General features: G+C 42.2%; 1 protein-coding gene across 3 annotated transcripts in view; it reads right to left on the reverse strand.

Annotated features, from left to right (window-relative positions):
- ADAMTS17 (ADAM metallopeptidase with thrombospondin type 1 motif 17) overlaps positions 1-20,774 on the reverse strand; it is a 200,550-nt gene that overhangs the window by 40,530 nt on the left and 139,246 nt on the right. For all 3 annotated transcript variants that reach the window (XR_003923623.1, XM_030015913.1, XM_030015912.1), the window contains 4 exons: positions 16,905-16,985; positions 8,587-8,744; positions 4,194-4,353; positions 2,059-2,194 (listed from right to left, as the gene is read on the reverse strand). Coding sequence is in view for 2 of the 3 variants with exons in the window: in XM_030015913.1 (XP_029871773.1) it covers positions 2,059-2,194; positions 4,194-4,353; positions 8,587-8,744; positions 16,905-16,985 (535 nt within the window). In the remaining variant the exon portion in view is untranslated. The remainder of the gene's footprint in view (positions 1-2,058; positions 2,195-4,193; positions 4,354-8,586; positions 8,745-16,904; positions 16,986-20,774) is intronic.

A 20,774-nucleotide genomic window follows, 5' to 3' on the forward strand; every position in this document is an offset into this window, starting at 1 on the left:
GTGTAGTCCACACGGAGGGAGTGAGGGAGTGTGGTCTATCAGATCATCAGCAAGGATTTTGTGGCCTTGCCGGGTACTAAGCACGTTTGGTGTTTGCTGTCATTGCTCTGAAAAAAATGGACCAATAAGAGTGTCACTGTGCCAGTGCTAATTGCTCCTGGGTATAACTGTGCTAAATTGGGGCTATAAATTGCCTGGTAACTCCATAAAGAAGAAGAGATACCTTGCAATAGCATTAAGGGCTGGACCTGAATCCCCAAAGGAACACAATCTGGATATAGGAACAGATTTTCTCAGGACGTTTTGTGTGATTTGACCTAACCCACTGTCACTGCCCTGGACAGGCAGCAATGCCATGGTGAAAGTGCGCAACAAAGAGGAGACTTCACCAAGGGCTCAGGATCATGGAGATCCCCCTGAGAAACAGCACTGTGGGTCTTACAACTCTAATAGAACTGATGGCCAAGACCTCCCTTTGTTGCTCTCAGCTAGTAGAGGCAGAAGCTCTCCACTTCTTCCAGAGCTTTCTAAGTTGCTTTTCTTCATCTCTACCACCTGGAACCTCTCCATATACCTGTCTAGGCTCACTCCATTCTCCTCCCAATGGCTTCACAAAAAGTCTAGAAGAAATATTTCATGCCAGGGAAGAAACACAAGCAGGTGTTCCTTGTTTCTATCTTTCTGAGAGAATGACATGACAGAAATCTCAGCATCACTGAATTTAGGAAACTTCCTCATGGAAATGAGAGTTTTTTCCTGGAAGTCATTGGGAGTTTGGCTCTCCTTACACACCTAGAAGCACATGGGGTATCTCATTATACCTTTCAGTACCACTGAAAGCAGCATGGCCACAATATTGTACAGCAGCAATAATAGGCAATGCAGACAGAAAACGAAAACTGAAACAGCCTAGCCATATTGATGGATTACCTGACACTGGATTTCCCTGCTTCGGGGCACTTTAATCAGAGTGCAGGTCTAATTAGAAGGAAGTGTGCTGTTTCTCATTTTCCCTATTGTTTCTGCCAGCAGGATTAGCTTTGTAGGTACATTTCCCTGGCTTGTCTGATTATACACGATGCAACAGCTAGCAGGTTGTTTTGAATATGCTTTTTTAGATATTGTTGAGCTTTATCCTAAATTGATTTTATATTCTAACTACTATCAAAAGTGGAGCATCTACACTACTCCACAATGCCAAACATTTCAGCAGAGCAAGAGTGAACTTTTTTGTTAGCAAATGAATGGAACAAATTAATTTGCCTTCCTGTATTTTGTCATTTTGGCCAGAAAGGTCTTTTTTATACAACGCAGATCAAAATTAATTCAGCTGAAAGTGCTTGCCAAATTAAAAAGTGAGCTTTTTATTATTTTTAGAACTTTTTACTATTAGATCTCTACTTACCCCTACTGATGCAGAAAAGCATCCTTACTGAGGAAAGCATCTAAAATGTGTTTCATCATAATTTCTTGACTTCAGCAAGATTCAGGTATGTTTCCAAAACTATGCAGATATTGCTAGATGCTGTACAAACTTCATGTGAAGAACAGACACTCCTTGCCCAGAGACTCCCAGTCTGAACTATGCTAATACAGATCAGGCATGCAACACAGCAGGTCAGCTATAGTAGCTTAAAGGCTGTGGTTGTTTCTGAGTTTTTTTGTAGCACTGTTTGACAATTAATCAGACCCTACTCAGTGCTGATTCAAAAAAAAAAGGTTAGATATGCAGTCATTGCACTCTTGTCTAACTTTATACTGCAAGTTGCTCTGTCACCCAGGAGGCAGCCAAGGGGAAAAGAAAACCATCCTCAAACAATGCATGAAGGCAGCTTGTATGGAATCTGGCCTTACTGGCCACAAATTAAACGGGGTCTGAGGTAATGAAAATCTGACCTGCTCAACAAAAGGAAATTAATATTACAGTGGGTTACTGTGGCTAACAATGTGTCCCAATACTTTCAGACATTTTCACCATGTTCACCAGATGGAGGCTTTGGAAATGGGCAATTTGTGAAGGAAAAGGATACTGGGTTATATTATTTTTTAACTCCTTACCGTGATTGGCAGGGGTGTGTGTTACATTTCCTGACCTGGGGCTCAGGGCGATTCACTCGTTGGCAGTCGCTGTCATTCACCAGTGTCATGGTCTTGTTAATAATTCGAGTACAGGACACAATGGTTTTCCGTTCACCTACAAGTCAAATAAAAAACAACTCTGAAAAAGGAAACCAGTGGCTAAGATCAAAACCACGTCAACTCGTTAACAAAACCTCAAAAGCTAGGAGCTCCCTACTATCTCTACAAGATGTAACCTACACAGACCTACCATCTCTGCAAGCAATCTTATTTCCCACTTCTGTCTTACCTTTATACTGTTCTGGTTTTTTTCAGAAAAGCTACAAATCTTTCCCCAATAATTGTGAAATTGACTGCTTCATGGGAACAACATGTTGGGCTTTCTCTTTCTAGTGTTTAGGATGGAAACAATCTTGAAAACAATTTGCTTTCATTTCTGGTTCCTCCTCCACATGTAGCTGTGCCCTGTAATCAGCTAGGACAGATGCTCCAGCTATGTAAGCTGAAGCCCCACAACCATCCACCCCTCAGTGACTGATAATGACAGGACAGCTGCCTCTTGCTGTTTCCCATTCAGAAAGAGTCAGTTTGAAAAGGAGTGGCCAGGTTCAAGAGTGATATACTGGGCTTGTTCATATTTCACAAAGAGGTGAAATTAAGCCACCAAAATAAATTATTTCTATCTTCTGGTCTTCCAGATATACTACTTTAAAAACCCTGCCAGTGGGAGACATCTCAGTAGTCAGCATTTCTGACATAAACTGTCTGTGCATCAGGAGTTTCACTGCAGCAGTGTGGTCCTCAGGGTTCAGCCTTCCACTGCGTGACATCAGCAAAGCTGTGCTGCAGGGCGGCATGACAATGACCAGATGTGACAAGGAAAATGCCATCCCTGCACCATGTGACTTTGCTTTACTGCTAATTATTTAGGTTTCTCAGATCCTCTTCTTAACGCTGAGTCTGCATCAACTTAAGTTTATTCATGATCTGCAGCAGATAATAAAAAATAATTCAAATTCTGTTAATAAAAAAATTGTAAAGGTCTGCATGGAAGGGAAAAGGCCCTTCATAGCTTGGATAAGTAGTAAAAGCATCTGACAACCAAAGCATAAGAGATCAATTGCCATCCAAGCTACTACTGTTGGGAGCCATGTTGCCAGGTACTGATTTGATTCCAATATGTGGCAGGCTTGCAACACAAATTAAAAGAGCCACAAACAAATTTCCCACTCATTCATGTGAGGGTTTAATGGTTCTAAGAAATTATTGTTTTAAAACATGAGCAAAAGTAAGTGTCCATTTTAAAATGAGTTCTATGTACAGAAAAAAAATAAATCTGTGAATTCAGTACACGGAAGGCAGTGAGCCTTCAAATGTGAAGATGAGCACTCTTTCTTTGTGTCATACAATATGATAAATAATTGGGTCTGCTAGTGAAGAAAGACTGGCCAGAATGCATGGAAACGATCCATTTTCCTCAGGGAAAAACCTACATCTTCCAGCACTGAAAATTCAATGGACAGTGGCTGACGAACCAGTCTCTGGTTTCACAGGCATCAATTCCCCCCAGGGTTTCAGCAAATCCGCCTCAGCACATCCTAGGGATCATCTGAAAAGTGTGATTTGCAATGTGCTCATGTACTCCCAGAAAGTCCACCCCACATTAAGAGCGTCTGATGCAATCTCCAGGAGTTGTCACAGCAACACTGCCCCTGTTTCATCCCTGGGGAAGGAAGTATCTTTCAGTGAACATGCCTGAACACCTGTGAAAACTCTGCTCCAAGAATGTGACGGAGGCTTGAGATATGGGGCTGCACAAGGCGCCTTGAGCCATCCATGGAGCACTAATCCAGGTGCAGTTCCAGCCTACGGTAATGAGCCGACAAAGCAGTGTCCCTGCCAAAACGCAGGGTGAAAATTAACTGTGGGGATGTGGATGATAGGTGGGAGAGCTGGTGAGAATGAGCTCTCATTTGAGTTCATTATGGCAACATCCATTCCCGTGGCCAGTTTCCTTCATGCTTTGGCAACACTGTCTTCTGCAGGCACCTCTCTAATGGCTGGTGTCAGCAAACACCATACAGCCAGTCCCACCAAGCTTCCAATGGCCTTACCTCCTCCACACTGCACGCTGCACCCTTCCCATCCACTGTGTGTCCAGATGTACAAAGAATCCTGCTGCTTTTCTGGCTCGCTCCTGTTTTCAGCAGTATAGTTTACAGGAATGGTGTATTCATAATGAATTCCATAATTCTGGTCATGAAATAACAGCACCTGGTTCAGCAGGAAAAGAAAGGCTGTTACAACACACCGTGTTCTGGAAAAGCCAACAGACTGCAGAGACAGTGATGCTGGAAATGCTGTCTCCGGCCAATACCAAGTACCTCATGAAAGGCAACCTAATTTTTATCTAGAAACCTGAAATTACAGTAGTATTGGTAAAACAGGGCATCTGTGGGAGCAATAACTGCTTATGATTTGTGAATATTTAAAACAGTCATAGAGATGTCTAAACCTGGAATTCGGTGCATAAATTTGTTTAAGCCTCAAATGTGATCAGCAGGCCACTGGCTATCTGAACAGAGATAGTAAGACAACAGGAAGCATTAAATCAGCAGTTATCATATAATAGCTATCTTAATGAGCATCTAGAGTTAAAACATCACTCATCATACTTGTCCTTCCCTTGCTTTCTAGAAAGCAAGTTGTCTGCAAGCCTCATGCAGACACTCAGGCTTACGGTTGGGGACCTTTGTAAAGAATGCGGAAGTTCTGGGTTAACACTATACTGTTTATGGATCATGGTCCTGGGCAGCCTGCTCTATGCTAGCCTGCTTGAGCCGGGGTTTTGGATGAGACAACCTCCAGAGGCCCCTTTCAACTTCAACCATTCTGTGATTCTGTGATTCCATTTACTGTTGCATTTGAGTTGGGCTGCAGCAGTCCATAGTTTGAAGGCAGAAATGTTTATTAACACATCTGAAGGAACAAGGTGATCCTTCTCAAAGCAAATACAACTAATGCAAAAAGAAGTCACATGCCTCCTGGGAAATGTGGCACTCAAAGTGAGCATGACTATTCCTGCTGACAAGCTGTAGGAGCAGGATTTTGTTGTCTCAGAAACCTCAGGATGACAAGGAAAAGCCATATCATACAGCGGCTGGCAACATATATATTTTCATACGCTGCATAATGCTAGAGGAAGGTGAAACCTGCTTCCAACAGCAGGCTGATATTTCCCATGGAGTTACAGGTGATGTTTCTAGTGTTATTACTCCAAAATTCACTGACTATTAACAAAGACAGAGGAACAGAGAAAAATGCTTATTTTTTCACCACAGGCAGATGACAGTTCTGGTCCTGTTTTGATTTACATGTTGGGCTTCATTTGGCTCTCACTTCCACTGGCTTGAGTCAGAAGTGACTAGAAGATACCTAATGGAGTACAAGCTCCATGGAATCTGAGTTACCACACTATTAACAAATGCCATAGAAGTACTACTGTAATGCTGATGGTGTGGCTTTAGACTTACTTATACTTATTATCCCATAATCTCAGCAACATTAGACAGGTGAATTCTGCTGGCTCTTGTCACCTACTGAAATAGGAGCAGCACCTTATCAAATAAGATAATTTAAGTAGGGCTATCGTAAGTGAAGCAAGCAGCTGCCCAATTAAAAAAAAAATTTGCAAATGCTATTTTCTCCCAACAATAATTGTTTCCCATTCAGATTTGCAGAAATCACTCCTACTTAACCAATAATCTCACTAAAGCTGTCATAAGCTCATTTAACCCCCCAAATAACCATATGTGCTAAAAGAAGGAGTCCAGCTTGCAGCCACTGACGTCCTGGAGGTCTGTGCAGTGAATACTGTGGGGCTACACAAACTGAGCACCCATGAGTTGCTCTGCACAGTGCATAAACCTGGGCAGAAAACCATCTTCCAGAGGATGTGGGGAACAAAGATATGATTTTGCTTCAGCTACAGAGGGAGCCTTACTACCAGAACTGAATACCAAGGTTGAAACTAGCCAGTCATCATTACAGTTTCAAAGATGAATGGTTTTTTTTCAAACACAATTCCAAATACCAGGCAGTCAGAGGCAGAGAACTCAAGTCCTCCTCTGGCTTTCTTTAAGTGCATGAGATACGAACAGCTTGTTCTACAGAATTGATCAATCAGTCTTGTCTAAAGCATCTTTATGCTCTGGAAGTGTTTGGTTGTCCTCTGTTGCTGAGAGGAGGTCTAGCACAGGCCTAGTTACACAAACATTAATTCCTCCAGGAAATATACTTACAGCAATGCACTTGGAGAAGTGCCTCAAGTATTAAAAAACAGCTCCTAAAATCCTTATTATCTCAATATGGGTGCAAGACTAGTGAATCTAAAGACCCATATGAAACCAATTTCATGCAATTTCGTAGCCATATATAATTGGGGTGTGTGTATAATTGGTTTCAAATGCAGGTCACAATGGATTGACTGAAGCTTCTGGCTCTTTGTCAGTCCAGTGTATTCCACCACTGTTTGAACAACAGTTTTCTATTTAGAGGTAACTGGTAACCATCCTGCCTTTCTCGCTTTGAAAGAATGAAACCCACTACCCTGTATCAAGGAAAAGATTAATATCTGATTTGAAGAAAAGACTTCACGTGTGCTTTGTTTATGACTGGCAGTGATTTTAAGCCACATGTTTTTTTAATGGTCTGGTAACTTTTACTTTCCTCCTTTTTAATCATTTTTGGGGGAAAGGTGAAGAAGGAAAATTTTCTCTGTTCATATCTGCTGAAAATGCCAGTCTGTACCTGGAAAGGATACTCATGGAGAACCTAATAATCACTAGTTTCCTGTGTTAGTTAGTTACTGCTTAATGAAGGGAAAATGACTATTTCTTTAAAACCAAAGCTCTACTGATGCTGAAGTTCACAAAATGCTGCTACCAGATTTTACTGCAGTACACCTCAACCAAGTAATGCCCTGGGAGGTTCCAAGAGCTGGCAAAGGAACCCTGCACAGCATCTTCACAAATGATACCTGTGCAACTCCTTTTTCTTACATGAGGTTAGGAAGGCCTTGGCAGCACAAGATACTTTGTCAGAGTCCTGGTTTCAGGAGGGAAGACTTGTGTTAAGGCCAAAGTCAAGCAGAAACTAATTTTTCTGATGATGAAGAAGGCTCCTGTATACACCTCTGTTGTGTGGGTAGAGCTTGAATTACATGGCCGAGTCAGGAAGGTTCTGGTGTGCCCAAACCTGCACCACTGACTATTTCAGTACTAACCTCTTTGAATCCAGCTTTACGCTGGTCTGTATGTGAACCTGGTAAACTCACTCATCTGTCTGAGAAAGCAGAGACAAAACACGTCATGTTCCTATGCAGCATATTTTGACACAGACAAAGTGGAGTAGTATTATTATCTTTTGTGTGTGTGTGAAAAGTTCAAGCAACTTTTGAGCTTTTCAAACTGGGCCATGAAATGTTGCACAATGAGCACCAGCAAGCCAAAAAATTCAGGTGGGGAAAGGGAGAAACTTTGGATTTTTAACAGTGCTTATAGATAGCCTTCAGTGAACAAACGTGGCAAAAACAGCACACAGAAAAATGTAATTGGATAAAAAAGTTACAGGAAACAATGCATACATCTGTTTCTATGCAAACCTCACTATAGGAACTGTAAAGCTTCCTGCAGACTTTCAACTAGTAACACGAGACAGGCATTATTACAGATATCTTACAGGTAGAAACATTAAGGTTACCACCAACATTAAGGGACTAGCCCACAAATCACCCCATCACCTGTTAGTGACAGGACCAGGACTACATTCCTGTTCTTCTCACCCCTGTGGACTTCTCACTCATGTTCTCATACAGCAGCCATATGACTGTTTATAAAATAACATGCCTGGTTAACAGAAAGACTCTGTTGAACATTAGGAAAAACTTTCAAGAAGACCTTAAAATACAGAAAATTGAAAAAACAATATAAAGAAAGCAAGGAAAATTTCTGTCTGTAACTAAGTCACTACAGAGGGTCAAATTCACATGTACCATCTGTACATGCCAAATCTGCATCTCTTCTTTTAGACCAACAGTGTATCTAAATACAGAATACATTCTGACATTAGCTGAGAAAATATTTCATCAAATATCCTTTCATGTGTGTGAGTGAGTATGTCCATGACATAAAGAAGGTCCCTGGAAACCTACATCCTCATAGAATGGACCTGTCATATTGTCTGCAATATGGAGGAGTATCGTGTACTGGACATGAGTTTACTAGGACACTGCATGTTCTCTGAGAATAGAGCATCATTTATTTTTAAGTAGAAAGCTGGGTTTCTCCAGCCCTTGCAATGCTGCAAAAGAATGCAAAGACAGGCACTACAGCATACCTCTAAAAAACTCTGGTGAGGAAGCAAACAATCAAAATTATACTTTCAGCTAGGATATAAAACCTTTATGTTGCATCACTTAAGAAACACAAACAAAGGATATAAAGTTACCATCAAGTGCAGTGGTATTTTAGTTGGTCCTTTGGCAGAGATTTTCTCCCACAGACCCCTTCGCACGTACCGGACAGTAGTGCCTGCGATCTGAAACTCACCAGGAAGCTCAATTTTCCAGTCGCTGTTAATGGATCTCTTACTGGAATCTTTTAAAGCTGGAATGAACCAAACACCATGGAATGATATGTAAGTGAATTTGTAATTACAGTATAGACTATTGAGCTTCTGTCTCAGCCCACCTGAAGTACAAGATGCAGCAGCGTTGTAACAGACTTGAGTTTAAAATATACTTTTAGCTGACTTGTTATAATGTTTCTAACTTGGGCATATTCTGTCTTTCAGGTGATGAAGGCATTTCTAATTATATTAACATTGCTATTAAGTAACAATAATGTCATATAAACTGGTGTTGCTACGGTTTTACTACCTAAAGTTATTATGTTCTGCTTTCTGAATAAGCATCCAAAAATCACACATAGTCATGGCATATTGTTGAACTCAGCTAGGGATACAGCCCTGCTTTTGCAAAAGAAAGCTTGCAAACTGAAATGTTTTTCTTTGATTTTCAGTGAAGAGAGATTTAATTTGGATTTAAAATTAATACTAAAATACTACAGCATTGTGCTAACAAGCAAGAACACAAAGTAGAAGTGACTGACTAGGAAATGCAAAACTTACTGGTCCATTTTCCTTATCCAAGCTGAGCAGAGTGCAGATTGTAAACAGAGAACATAATGAGAGAACAATCAGTTACAGCCATAATTCTTCCTGGAATAATCTCAATATTATTTGTCAAGGGTTACATGGGAATCATGTAGGCATGTATGTAAAATTAACATGCCTGGAATATCTGGTATATTGGAAATCAACACTTAGATCACTTTAGGGATTATTCTCAAATCTAACTATTTCGATTTTGATCTTAGAAAAATGGATGGTACCATAAGTTTCGGACACATATACCAAATTGGCAGATGTGATGTAAGAATCTAATACCACAGAGTAGCTGCTTGAGTATGACCTGAAGATACTTCTGGTAAAACACACACTTGCAGTGTTATACAGCTATTAAAACTGGTACTTGGGGTGAAATAGTATGAGAGCACCAGTGGCTGTAAACCGAAGTCTGGTTTGCAAGCCAAGATCTGTATATTTTTATGTAGACTGCTGTCCTGGTTTCAGCTGGGATAGAGTTAATTTTCTTTCTAGTAGTTGGTATAGTGCTATGTTTTGGGTTCAGTATGAGAAGAATGTTGATAACACACTGATGTTTTCAGTTGTTGCTAAGTAGTGTTTGTACTAAGTCAAGGGTTTTTCAGCTTCTGATGCCCAGCCAGTGAGAAAGCTGGAGGGGCACAAGAAGTTGGGAGGGGACACAGCCAGGACAGCTGATCCAAACTGGCCAAAGGGGTATTCCATACCATGTGATGTCATGTCTAGTATATAAACTGGGGGGAGTGGGGCTGGGGGGAATTGCTGCTCGGGAACTAACTGGGCATTGGTCAGCAACTGGTGAGCAACTGCATTGTGCATCACTTGTTTTGGATATTCCAATCCTTTTATTATTATTGTCATTTTATTATTGTTATTATTAACATTATTATTTTCTTCCTTTCTGTTCTATTAAACTGTTCTTATCTCAACCCACAAGTTTTACCTTTTTCCTTCCAATTCTCTCCCCCATCCCACTGGGTGGGGGGGAGTGAGTGAGTGGCTGTGTGGTGCTTAGCTGCTGGCTGGGGTTAAACCACAACACTGCCCATCCTGATACTGACTAAAGTCTGGCAGCAGTTGGTTTCAGAGATTCTCATTCAGATAGTATGTAAGGAAACCTATTCTGATCCTCATACATTAACATAAAATTCATAGATCATTTATCTCTAAACTCTCCTTTCAAATGTAGCAAGACAACTCTGCATTTTTTTTTAGTTTCCAAGCAGAACCAGCTTTTGAAACTGTATTTTCCTAAATTTTCCTTGAGAAAAAGATCAATCAAATCTCTGCGTTGATACACATGTGAAGATTTGCAAGTGCAAAATAAAGCTGCTCCTGAGTTTGTGTGTGCTCCACAATGCAAACATTGAACAAATTAACATTTAGCTGTCATAGTTGTAAAGAGAAGTCAAGTTACAAAGCAGAGACTGGTCAGTGGACAGAATGTGAACTTGGCAGATCAGCTTAATAGCCCCTTGTGCTCAAGCCTAGAGGGCAGAATATTCCAAAGTGCAAGCACTAGCTACAGGCATAATTTAGAGTGGCCCTTAGGTTGTTCTACATTGCTCCAGAGGCTTTTTTGCAACTGGACAGGCATTATAAAGCTCCAGCATTGGAAATAAGCAGAACTTAGGGTCAGGACACTTCCTGATGCCTTCTTTGCTCTCAAAAGGCAGAAGCAGGTGAGATACTATCTACCCCTGGGTTTGATGGAAACCAGGCCATAAATAAAAAATGTCAGCAGGCAAGGAACAGCCTGCGACAGCCACCCTCCTTTCAGAGTCCATGAGCTGGACACACATGCATAAGATCAGGTGCTGTAGGATCGCATCCATCCTGTCAGGAAGTGCCTCTATGCATCGGTAAGGACAACGTAGAAAGCTCCACTGAACAATGAAGTCCTGTAAGATGAATATTGAGAAAAGATACTTGGAGTAATATGTCCTTTCTTCCAGCATAACCTATTGCATCAGGATCACTGATATCCTTCAAACACTGAAAGACAACTCCAGCTGTAAGGACATCACATTACTGTTGACTCATCAGTGCAAGTTGATTTAGGGGTTTATGTGTTTTCTGTGTTAGAATGGAAGCACAGTTATCCAGATGTTGGTGTGATGCATTGAGGGAAGAGAAAATTGGCAGACCCTGTTCTAACAGAAAGTCCCAGGCCCCTTTGTGGAGATCCATGCACCATGATCAAATTTGCCCTGATGTCAGACAAACAGAATAGCCTGTGTGTTACTGGGCTTCCTTAGTTCAAGGTTAACCATGTCTTTTGGCTAAGCCTTTAACAAGATGTTTTCTTAACCTCCAGCATTTCATGCTTATTTTATTCTCTTCCAGTAAAGAACACAACCTTGGCTTTCACTTAACTAAGTGTGTTGCAAGAAGGTAAGAGGAGCTGATTTAAAGCCTTTTCAAGCCAATAGGAAAATCTCCCATTGTCATCTCCTTGGATCAAGTCCCCATAGCTAGCAAACCCTTCTAGGTGTGCTTAGGTTATATATAATTATCTAATATGCTTACGAGACAAAGAACTGGGCTTCTGTCAACTGCACAACACAGCTGACTTACCAGTTGGGTCTAATTTACTGTGGGAGCATTTGTAGAGATACTGGACTATTCTACATAGACCTTCCTTTTATTCTAGTTGGCCATGTCTAATACCTTTTATATAGCTATTACAATGAAGGTTCCCTCAAGAAATGAGGGGCCAGCAAACCTCTTCCTCAAATGAGGTTTGAGAGGAAGGAAATCCCTGTTAGTTTTCTCTTTAGGGGGTTTCCTGAAGAACTGTTCTGTTTGGCTCAACAGGGCAAGTGCCTGGCTCCATAGATCCCAGAGGGTCTGCCAAAGGTAAGAGGAGATACCTGAAGTGATTCCAGCACAGGGCACTATCTCACAGTGGAAACCTATTTTTAAATTATTCCACATACAGTGCACAGACATGTTCCCAGGCACCTGGGAACCTCTGTGTTGTTAAAATGGTCCCTGGCATATCTTATGGCCCAGGTCAACTTGAGCTCTCCCAAACAATTCATAGTGTAGATCAGAATCCAGTACTATCCAGAGTGCCTTCTCAATAAGCAGTATACAGGCAGCCCCTTCTCACTGGGTGCTGAGAGCCCATACACAAGATGGTCCATGACCGCTGGCCTCAGTGCCCAGGAATATTTCAGGGCACATTCAATTTGCCAGCTGAGCATCATTTGTAGCGTCTAACCTCTGGGGAAGTCTGTGTGTGCCTGCATCTGTGTGTGCCTTTCTGAGGATGTGCATCCTGGGGAGTTACTGGAGAAAGGTGGAATATCTTTCTGTCCTGCTGCACACAATCTTCCTGACAGCTCTCATGGTCCCATTAAAGGCTCCAAAATCAGGGTGAAGGGAAGCTGCAGGTATGGCTTCCCCAAGAGGAGTGGGATGTATTTCGGGGGAATGTGTTTTCTGAGGAAAGCTCTCTTTGGCACATAGACTAGGGGTATGATGATGTCCTGGTATTTGCATGCTACAGCAACGTAACTCTGTCTGCGGCTTACTTCTCTTCCTGCTTTGTTCCTTGATCTACAAAGTACCTTCTGCAAACTTCAGACAAAATTCTGAAGCAGGATTGCTTTCCTCTGCCAAAGCCTAGCAGCTTCCAGGCAGATCAAAGCAGCCATCACACTGGCCTTGAGGAGCCATGAACATGACTAATCAAAGCTGTGGATGAGATAAAACTATCTCCATGCAGTATGGCTGACTAGTAAAGATATCATGGCACATGCTCAAAACAGTGTACAAGAGCTTGAATGACTAAAACTATGCTTTGGTTCCAGCTCATCATCAGAGGAAGATAGCTTGCTGACGAAAACCAAAATGTTAATCTTTGTGGACCTCTTTTCTGGGTAAGGTTTGATTTTGATTGCTGCAGGCAGTGATTGAGGAGATGGAGAGTTTGGAAACAGCCCTGTTCCTAAAGGTACTCCTTGAGGTTTGCAGGAATTGCACTGGAGACTCAGCAGAGTATTTGGGCCAAAGTGTTTTTGCCACTGTCTGTCTTCATTGCACCATCAGTAGGGATCAATGCTGCAGCTATAAAACCTCCATGTCTCTTAGATACAGAGTACTGTTCTTTCTCCAATGGCTTTTGTCACACACAATTATTGCAGTCCTGGCTCTGCCTAGCCCCAGAGGTGATAGTACTAAATTCAGTGGGCTGAATAGGGCCTTTTGCTCTTATTGAATGCTGTGCTTTTCATCCAAGCATTGCAGAAGCACTTTGCAAGACAGCAAGTATCATTACTGCCATGTTAGAGAAAAAGCAAAGCATGCAACAAAGAACACTTGACCAGCCTCCCTGAGAGCTAAGTGGCAGGAGCTGAGGAGACCAGGATATACGCAGTCTTCTCTGACAAAACTTGTCTGACTGGTGGAAAAGCCCAAACAGGAAAGCAGCTGTGAGCCCTTTTTGCCAAGGAGTTTTCACTGATTTAAGCTAGCACCCACAGGATTTATTCTGCCTTGGACAGATGGCTGCAGTTCTCCTGGGACCCTATGCCTTAAATAGGGTAGCAAAGCACAGCTCCTTCTCTTCTCCCCACTGTGGGTGCATTTAGGCAGTAGCAAGAATCCACTGTTACATCTCTAAGCTTTTTCTGGCTCAAAGTTGTACAGAAGAGCAAAAGAAAAAGGAACCCCAGCAACAACCCATAACTTCTTTTTTTCTTGTTGGCTGGAAGACAGGAACTGACCAATCTATTTCTAAACCTGGCATCTAGTCAGATCTTTATTTCCACCTTGGGTCCCTCCAGCTTGCTTCCCAGCCTGTGGACACAAACTGCCGAGGCATTTCCTGTTCAAGGTAGTTTTTAAGCATTACAGCCAGCCAAGGCAGCCCGCGTGGGTTGCCTGTAGGTGGAGGGAAATTCTTCAGGCACTGCTCCCAGCACATGGAATAATGATTCCAAATTATGCTGGGCTCATTTCCAAAGTGCTGTACCCGGTTCTGAGTAGAAATAGGACCTGATTGGACTCAACTTTGTCAGTGTAATTGAAATAGAAAATCCTTCCATACTCAGACCTGGATTTACCACGCATTATGAGGCCTATCAGAGTGATTGGATTTTATTTTCTTGGTTATCTTTTTTGTCCTATTGGAACATTCCTGCTGCTATTCTTCAGCTTAGGTTAGCAAGACTTTGGGTATCTTTTCTTTGTGTCCAGTGTTCCTTTGTGTCCTGGAAAGCTTCAAGAGGTTCTCCTGGCTCCTGACCATGAACCAAAGAGCTAAAAGCATTCAGAAGCTTTAAAATAGACAGATTTTTATCTACCTTTATGTGATGCACACAGGGCCAAGTCCTGCTTTCAAATACACACAATCCTAATCTTCACCACCCAGTGGGGAAATACCTGCTTTAGTCAAGGTTATGTGGTCACAATGAAGGGCAGTTGCTAGCTCCACGTAAGACTGCAGCTATCTGCCAAAGCCCAAGCCCCGGACAAATACCCTTTGCAAATCCCACCAAGAGAAACAAAAAGGCTGGCTTCCAAAAGGCAGAGTATTTGCAAAACCCAAGGCAACACTGGTTCTCATTGTTCCACCAGTGCTTTGCTATGTCAAACATCTTACGTGTAGGCGTAATCCTCTCCCAGCAAGCTGGCTGCAGCATTAGTGGAAATACTAGCAGTAGTGATATGTGCTTCCTACCAAGAAGTGGCACAAATGCCAATGCTTTGTGCCTGCTAAGGACAGCTGAATGACATGATTTGCCCTCTTTTTTCCCCTGAATGTGGAATGAAAGACAGAGTACAAAAGTATCTTTCCCAGTGATATTGCCAACTTTGGTAGCATCTCAAGACAGAAAACCAATGGCACTGGACCTGAAATCCTAAGACACGATCACTATGTAAATGTTTTCAGCGGCATACTATATCCTAGTACTGGATATTAACGTCTCCTTTTGGTGGCGAAGATGGACAATTATAAGCAAAAGACATGGAAATCAGAAACCAAGGGTCCTAGTCTGAGCTTTGCTACTGACTCCCTGCATAGCCATGAGCAAGTTGCAACACCTCAGTTTCCCCTTCCACAAAACAGAGAGCAACAAGCTTCATAATCCTCTCAGAGTTACTACCACAGGCTTGATATATCTCTGGAAGCAATTACATCTTTCAGAGTGCTTTTCTATTCTAAAACCTTGCAGTGTCTCTGTTGTGAGAAGCTCACTTTGAGAGAACCAGAACATGCACTAGTGAAAAGAGTACCTAATACTTCCCAGGCTAAGGGACAGCTGGAACATGCATCAGTTCCAACCACTACAATGAGAATATCAGCATGTGGAAGGGCTGAAACACTGTTTGATATGGAAGGACAAGAATCATGTGTTAATGAGCTCATCAACAGCAAGCAGAGCTTAGGTTTGACAATGCAGGGACCTATAAGCTGCAAAAGTTCACTGAACAAAGGAGGAAGTTTGGGATTTTCTCTTATCCTTTTGTTTTCCCACACAGCATAAACAACTTAAGAGAGACAGAATAATTCCCCCATTTATGCATGGCCATGCAGCTCTGAGTATGCAAAAGAGGTTTCAATGTGCTGGGTGTTCTTTTGGGCCTTGGACAATTTTCCTTCAACTTCCTGCTCTGCCACAGGCTTCCTGTGTGAAAGCAGGGTAATGGGGCATTAGCGTTTCTGTAACTTGGTCTCCCTAGAAGTAGATGGGGGATAAAGCCCTTCATCTGTTGCACAGTAATGACACAAAAAGAAACACCCCTAACATTGGAGAGAAGACGCAGAAGACCAGACTGACAGGTGTCTATTGCAGCTGACTGGTTGCATTTTACAAAGGGCCTTCCAATCTTTAATCTAAGCAATTAGTAACTGGACAACAAATTTGTTGACAGTCTCTGCCCTACAACAACCTCACATACAAATCTGACCCATCACCCACATCTAAAACTTTGTTTCCAACAGGGAAAAGAGGAGAGGAAGTCTGTTCCCCTCAAAAGGAATGCAGAAGTAGAAATGAGAAGAGGATTAAACAAATTGTTTGGCCTGAGAAAATAGAGGCAAGTGGACTAGAGGCTGCAGCTAGCCCACCTCAGAGTGCAGGCTCAGGTCTTGGGTACAGCATCAAGTGAGAACCTGCTGCTGCAGGAAATGGCACAGGCAACCTCATGGTCAGGTTACTGAGGGATATCAGCTGCCCTGTCCTACCTCTGCTTCAGTGTGAGCTGAGCACCTTCCTATCTGTCTCTCTGTCATTCCGTTCTCTAAATGCACTGTTCTCTTTCCCACTCCCTCCCAAAATGTTGTGTGCTCCTGGCAGCTATGTTCAACCGAGTGCCAAGTTCTGTTCAGGAACTCTTCTGTCTGTATAAAAGTATTCTCTGGTCCTTTCAGGTTGCATAGGGCCTGTAACTGTCATATACTATCACATCAAACAAACATCATGAAACCAAGCTAGGAAAGCAGAGAGAGATTGCAACAAGAATGAAATCAACAGCCGCTTCCTGGCAACAACAAACCTGTCATCTTACAGGTCATTTAGAGGGGGGTCATTTAACAGAAAACAGAGCTGAGTTTTGAATCAAAACATTCTTTTCTTTTGTCTTTTTACCCAGAAAACTGTGAGCAGGTTTATCCTCAACCACTCTGATCCGCCGAGCACCTGCAGGGATCACAGCTGCTTCGATGTAACCTATGGCAACAAAAGAGCAGATGGATGAGAGCATGCCACAGACAGCCAGAGGCATCAATCATTCAGTATCTCACCACAAAAAAAACAGCTCCTGCCCAGGTAGGGGAATGGGTGGGAAACACTTCAAATGAGATCCCTGCATTGGCAGCCAAGTTTCACTGCTGTGACATGCATGGTTATGACTAACATTTCAGCCTGAGAAGAGGGAGAGAAATGCACATGTGCTGCTTAATTGTGACTTAAGGTTTGTGCTTGGGCCTAATTAGATTTGGTCCCTTTGAATCACCCTGGCTCTCCTGCAGTACTGACAGGGATGCATGAAGATTGTTCCTGAGCTGATGCAAACTGTCACTGTCAGGAGCAACACTGCACATCACAGAACAGATGTCTGTGTTTTGAAATGAAGTTTCCAATAGATGCTTATGCTTCCCCATCCGAAAAATACCCTGCTCAAGGCTGTGATCAGTATCAGAAGGTACTCACTTCCACAAAACATTTTGATGATGCTAAAACTAAACAGCAGGAATTAGTGGGACAACTAGGGGAAAAAAATGTGTTTTCACTTACACTTCAGCTTTATACAAAAATTCTGGAGGATATAATGGTAATGGTCTCCTTGCATTGGGCTGCTAAACAGAATTCCACAGCTCAGGTTTAATGCAACAACAGAGCTGAAAGTTTCTCAAGGACTGACCACCAGTCACCTCTGAACACTGCCAGCAGATGCACATGCCAGATTAGACCTTCTGAGCATCTGATGTGGTAGGGAAGTTTTCACAGCACCCCATCATATTTTTATAGAATTCTCTTGGTTTTTATCTTTCTGAAACTCTCTTGGTCTTTTCATGCTTTCTTCAACAACCAGCAATACAACACAATTATACCACTTTTGACTAACAGAATAACAGTAAGAATAATTAAGATCTACAAGGAAATGTAGCCCATTTTCCCCCACCATGGAGCCGTGTGGAGTTACAGATTTGTTCCATGGGGTGGAAGCGGTGCCTTTAAACTATAAAGCTGAGGAACATTAGGGCCCATTTCAAAGGTCTGGGAGCCAGGCAGAGTTTCTCCACTGGCTTCACTGGACTCCGAATCAGGCCCCTGTAGATTACACTAATCTCATCAAAACCATGACTTGATTCCTTCTAATTGGCCACCCAGTTTACTTTGCAGTGTATAACTTGGCACCTCTTTTGGGTTATTTCGGTCTCCTTTATTTTAGATGTTAAGTAGCTTATCCTGTATGTTCCCTCATCCCCTTTTTTGCTTTAAAGGACTGTGTGAATCTGTTCTGTGTCAGCCCTGCCTTCATGGAAATTGTGGGCAGTCTAGAGCAATGACTTGGAGAAGTGCTGGAACCTCTAGCATTCAGCAGTGTTTGGTGAGCTATTTTAGGGACAAGTGCAGCTGAATGGCCATGCTTCTGCTACGCTGATATGGGCGGCCTCAAAGGAGGATGCTGACAGCCTCATGCATCAGGACTAAGTGATTTTTTTACCACTATGACATAGAGTGAGATGGACAGGGAGTTTGGGTCTCAGACTGTGGATTCATTTCTACCTGTCTGAACCAGCAGAGTGCCCAGCCCCTTTGCTGTATTATGAATAAGGCTTTAGCTCTTGGGTTTCATGAGGTGCATTGGATGGATAGCTGATTTGGGCCAGACACACTCCCTCTTTCCTTGATGATTGTATCTGAATGACACTTTCCATTTGACCCTTCAGCTCAGTTCTTTCTGCACTTGTTCCTCCTTACTTACTTCTCCCTTACTCAGGATATCTCAGTCATCCCTTGCAGGAAAAACAAAGAGGGACAGCAGAGCTGCAAACCATGTCTGTGTACAGAAGCCAGAGCAGCGGCTCTCCCATCTGCTATTACAGAGTGGGTTTCACTGGGAAAAATCATTACTTCCAGGGTCAATTTTTTAAAGGCAATATTGAAATCTGTTACAAAATCAAAGCAAACAGATGTTGGATTTTATTCTAGACATTGCCAGGAGTTGGTTTTTCATCAGTTGAGATACCAAATTACAGTCAAAACAGAGTGTTTCAGAAATCAAACATCCTCACTGCACCCCATGCATCTGCATATAAACCCAACCAACAATTACCATCAGACACGAGCACACAGCAAAGGTGTGATTAATGACAGTCTGTCATGGGGAAATAGGCTTTATGACACACCTGAACACCCCTGTTAGGAAGCCAGTTTGGAGCATGCCCAAGTTTCAGGTAATTTAATGTACCTACTGGAGGACTATTTACTTATTTATTTTTTAAATCACATGCCAGATACAAATGCCCAGAGCTAAATCATGCAGAGGTTGGATACAAAGTTACACCGAGTTTAGTGGAAAGCCAGTCACTAACTTCAGTGAACTTTGGATCTGTCCCCTGACCTAGCAGCAGCCAGGTGTGTGTCACACTGCTTTAGAGGTGAGTGAGCTATGGAGCTGTGCTTGAGGTTCAGCTAGTGCCATAAATACGCTCTCATTTCATCACTGTGCCATGAGAGAAACACCACGTGGAAAAGTTGACTTTTATGTTACTCTTCACAATAGTAAATAGTGGAGTGTAAGCTATTAATAGCGTATTAGTTCTGGAGACTGTTTAGTTTGGTCTTACACCAGATTTTTCTCCTCATGTAATTTCTAATCCTGATTAATGGCTTTGGGGGGTTGTATTCACAGCTCCTGAATAAGAAGAAACATACTGTGCTAACTCACTGAGATCATGTGGCACAAACCTGACTGCTGACCTTTACTCTTCTGTTAGTAAACTGTGAACTGCTTTGCAGTTGTATGGATCTGACCTGTCCTTTCAGAGATGAAGCAGAATTCTTGGGCATGTCCCATTGGGAGCGTCTTGACACCCTCATTCATTATTTCCAGCAATACTGTGTGAGTTAGTGGTCAAATCCTATTGCAAACATACTATATAACATCCATGCAAATTTGCCACAGGTACAAACTCAGATCACTACCACCACTCCAGTCTGGTCCTTAGAGCTAATGCGAGGCTTCTGGTCACAGCCTCTCTGATCTTTGAGATAACTGCACCAGAAAACACCTCCATTGTTTTCCAGGCAAATTTTATTAAGCAAACTGTAACTGTAGATTGCCAGAAAGATTATCAAATGTCAGCCAGTAAGACCAAAAAAAGTCTGAGTTGGCCCTGAGTCAAGGACTCTCAAAGATCTGTTAGGTCTTAGGACAATTGTCTGCAATGCAGGGGTTTGCAAGGTTGGGCTTAAAGTTCTGCTTTAAATGAGGAACTGGTTAAAGACTGATGAGATTTGGCAACTATCAGGCAGTATTTCTAGTAATTTCACCCATAAATCAGCCTGTTAAGATGAAGCTTTGAAAGTACAACAGGAGAACTTCATTATTTGGTAATTTATAGTGCTGTATGTAGTATACTCCACCTTGGGAACAGTTACTTTGGCACACACCAATCTTTCTGGATAATCTGCATTACATCAGTGTCTCAGGAATGTAAGACTGTGATTGAAGCAAATCCTAGATACAAATTATATGGTGTAACTCGTATTAGGAGAGACACCAGAACAAAGCGGTAGCTTTGTCATCAAGGAGATTAATATGTGAACAGTGGCTACTGTATCTTCATTTAAATGCTGGAGAGATTTGCAAGAGGAAAGCAGCTCACACAGGAAAATCCATTGTTAGCCATTGTTATTATTCCCAGAAAGAACAGAAAGTTTAGTGTGAACTTCAGAATGTCACTGATCTGCTACAAAACTGTTCTCCTAGTTCACATTGCAATGAAA

The sequence above is a fragment of the Aquila chrysaetos genome, chromosome 5, assembly GCF_900496995.4.
Source record: "Aquila chrysaetos chrysaetos chromosome 5, bAquChr1.4, whole genome shotgun sequence".
Taxonomy (NCBI): Eukaryota; Metazoa; Chordata; class Aves; order Accipitriformes; family Accipitridae; genus Aquila; species Aquila chrysaetos.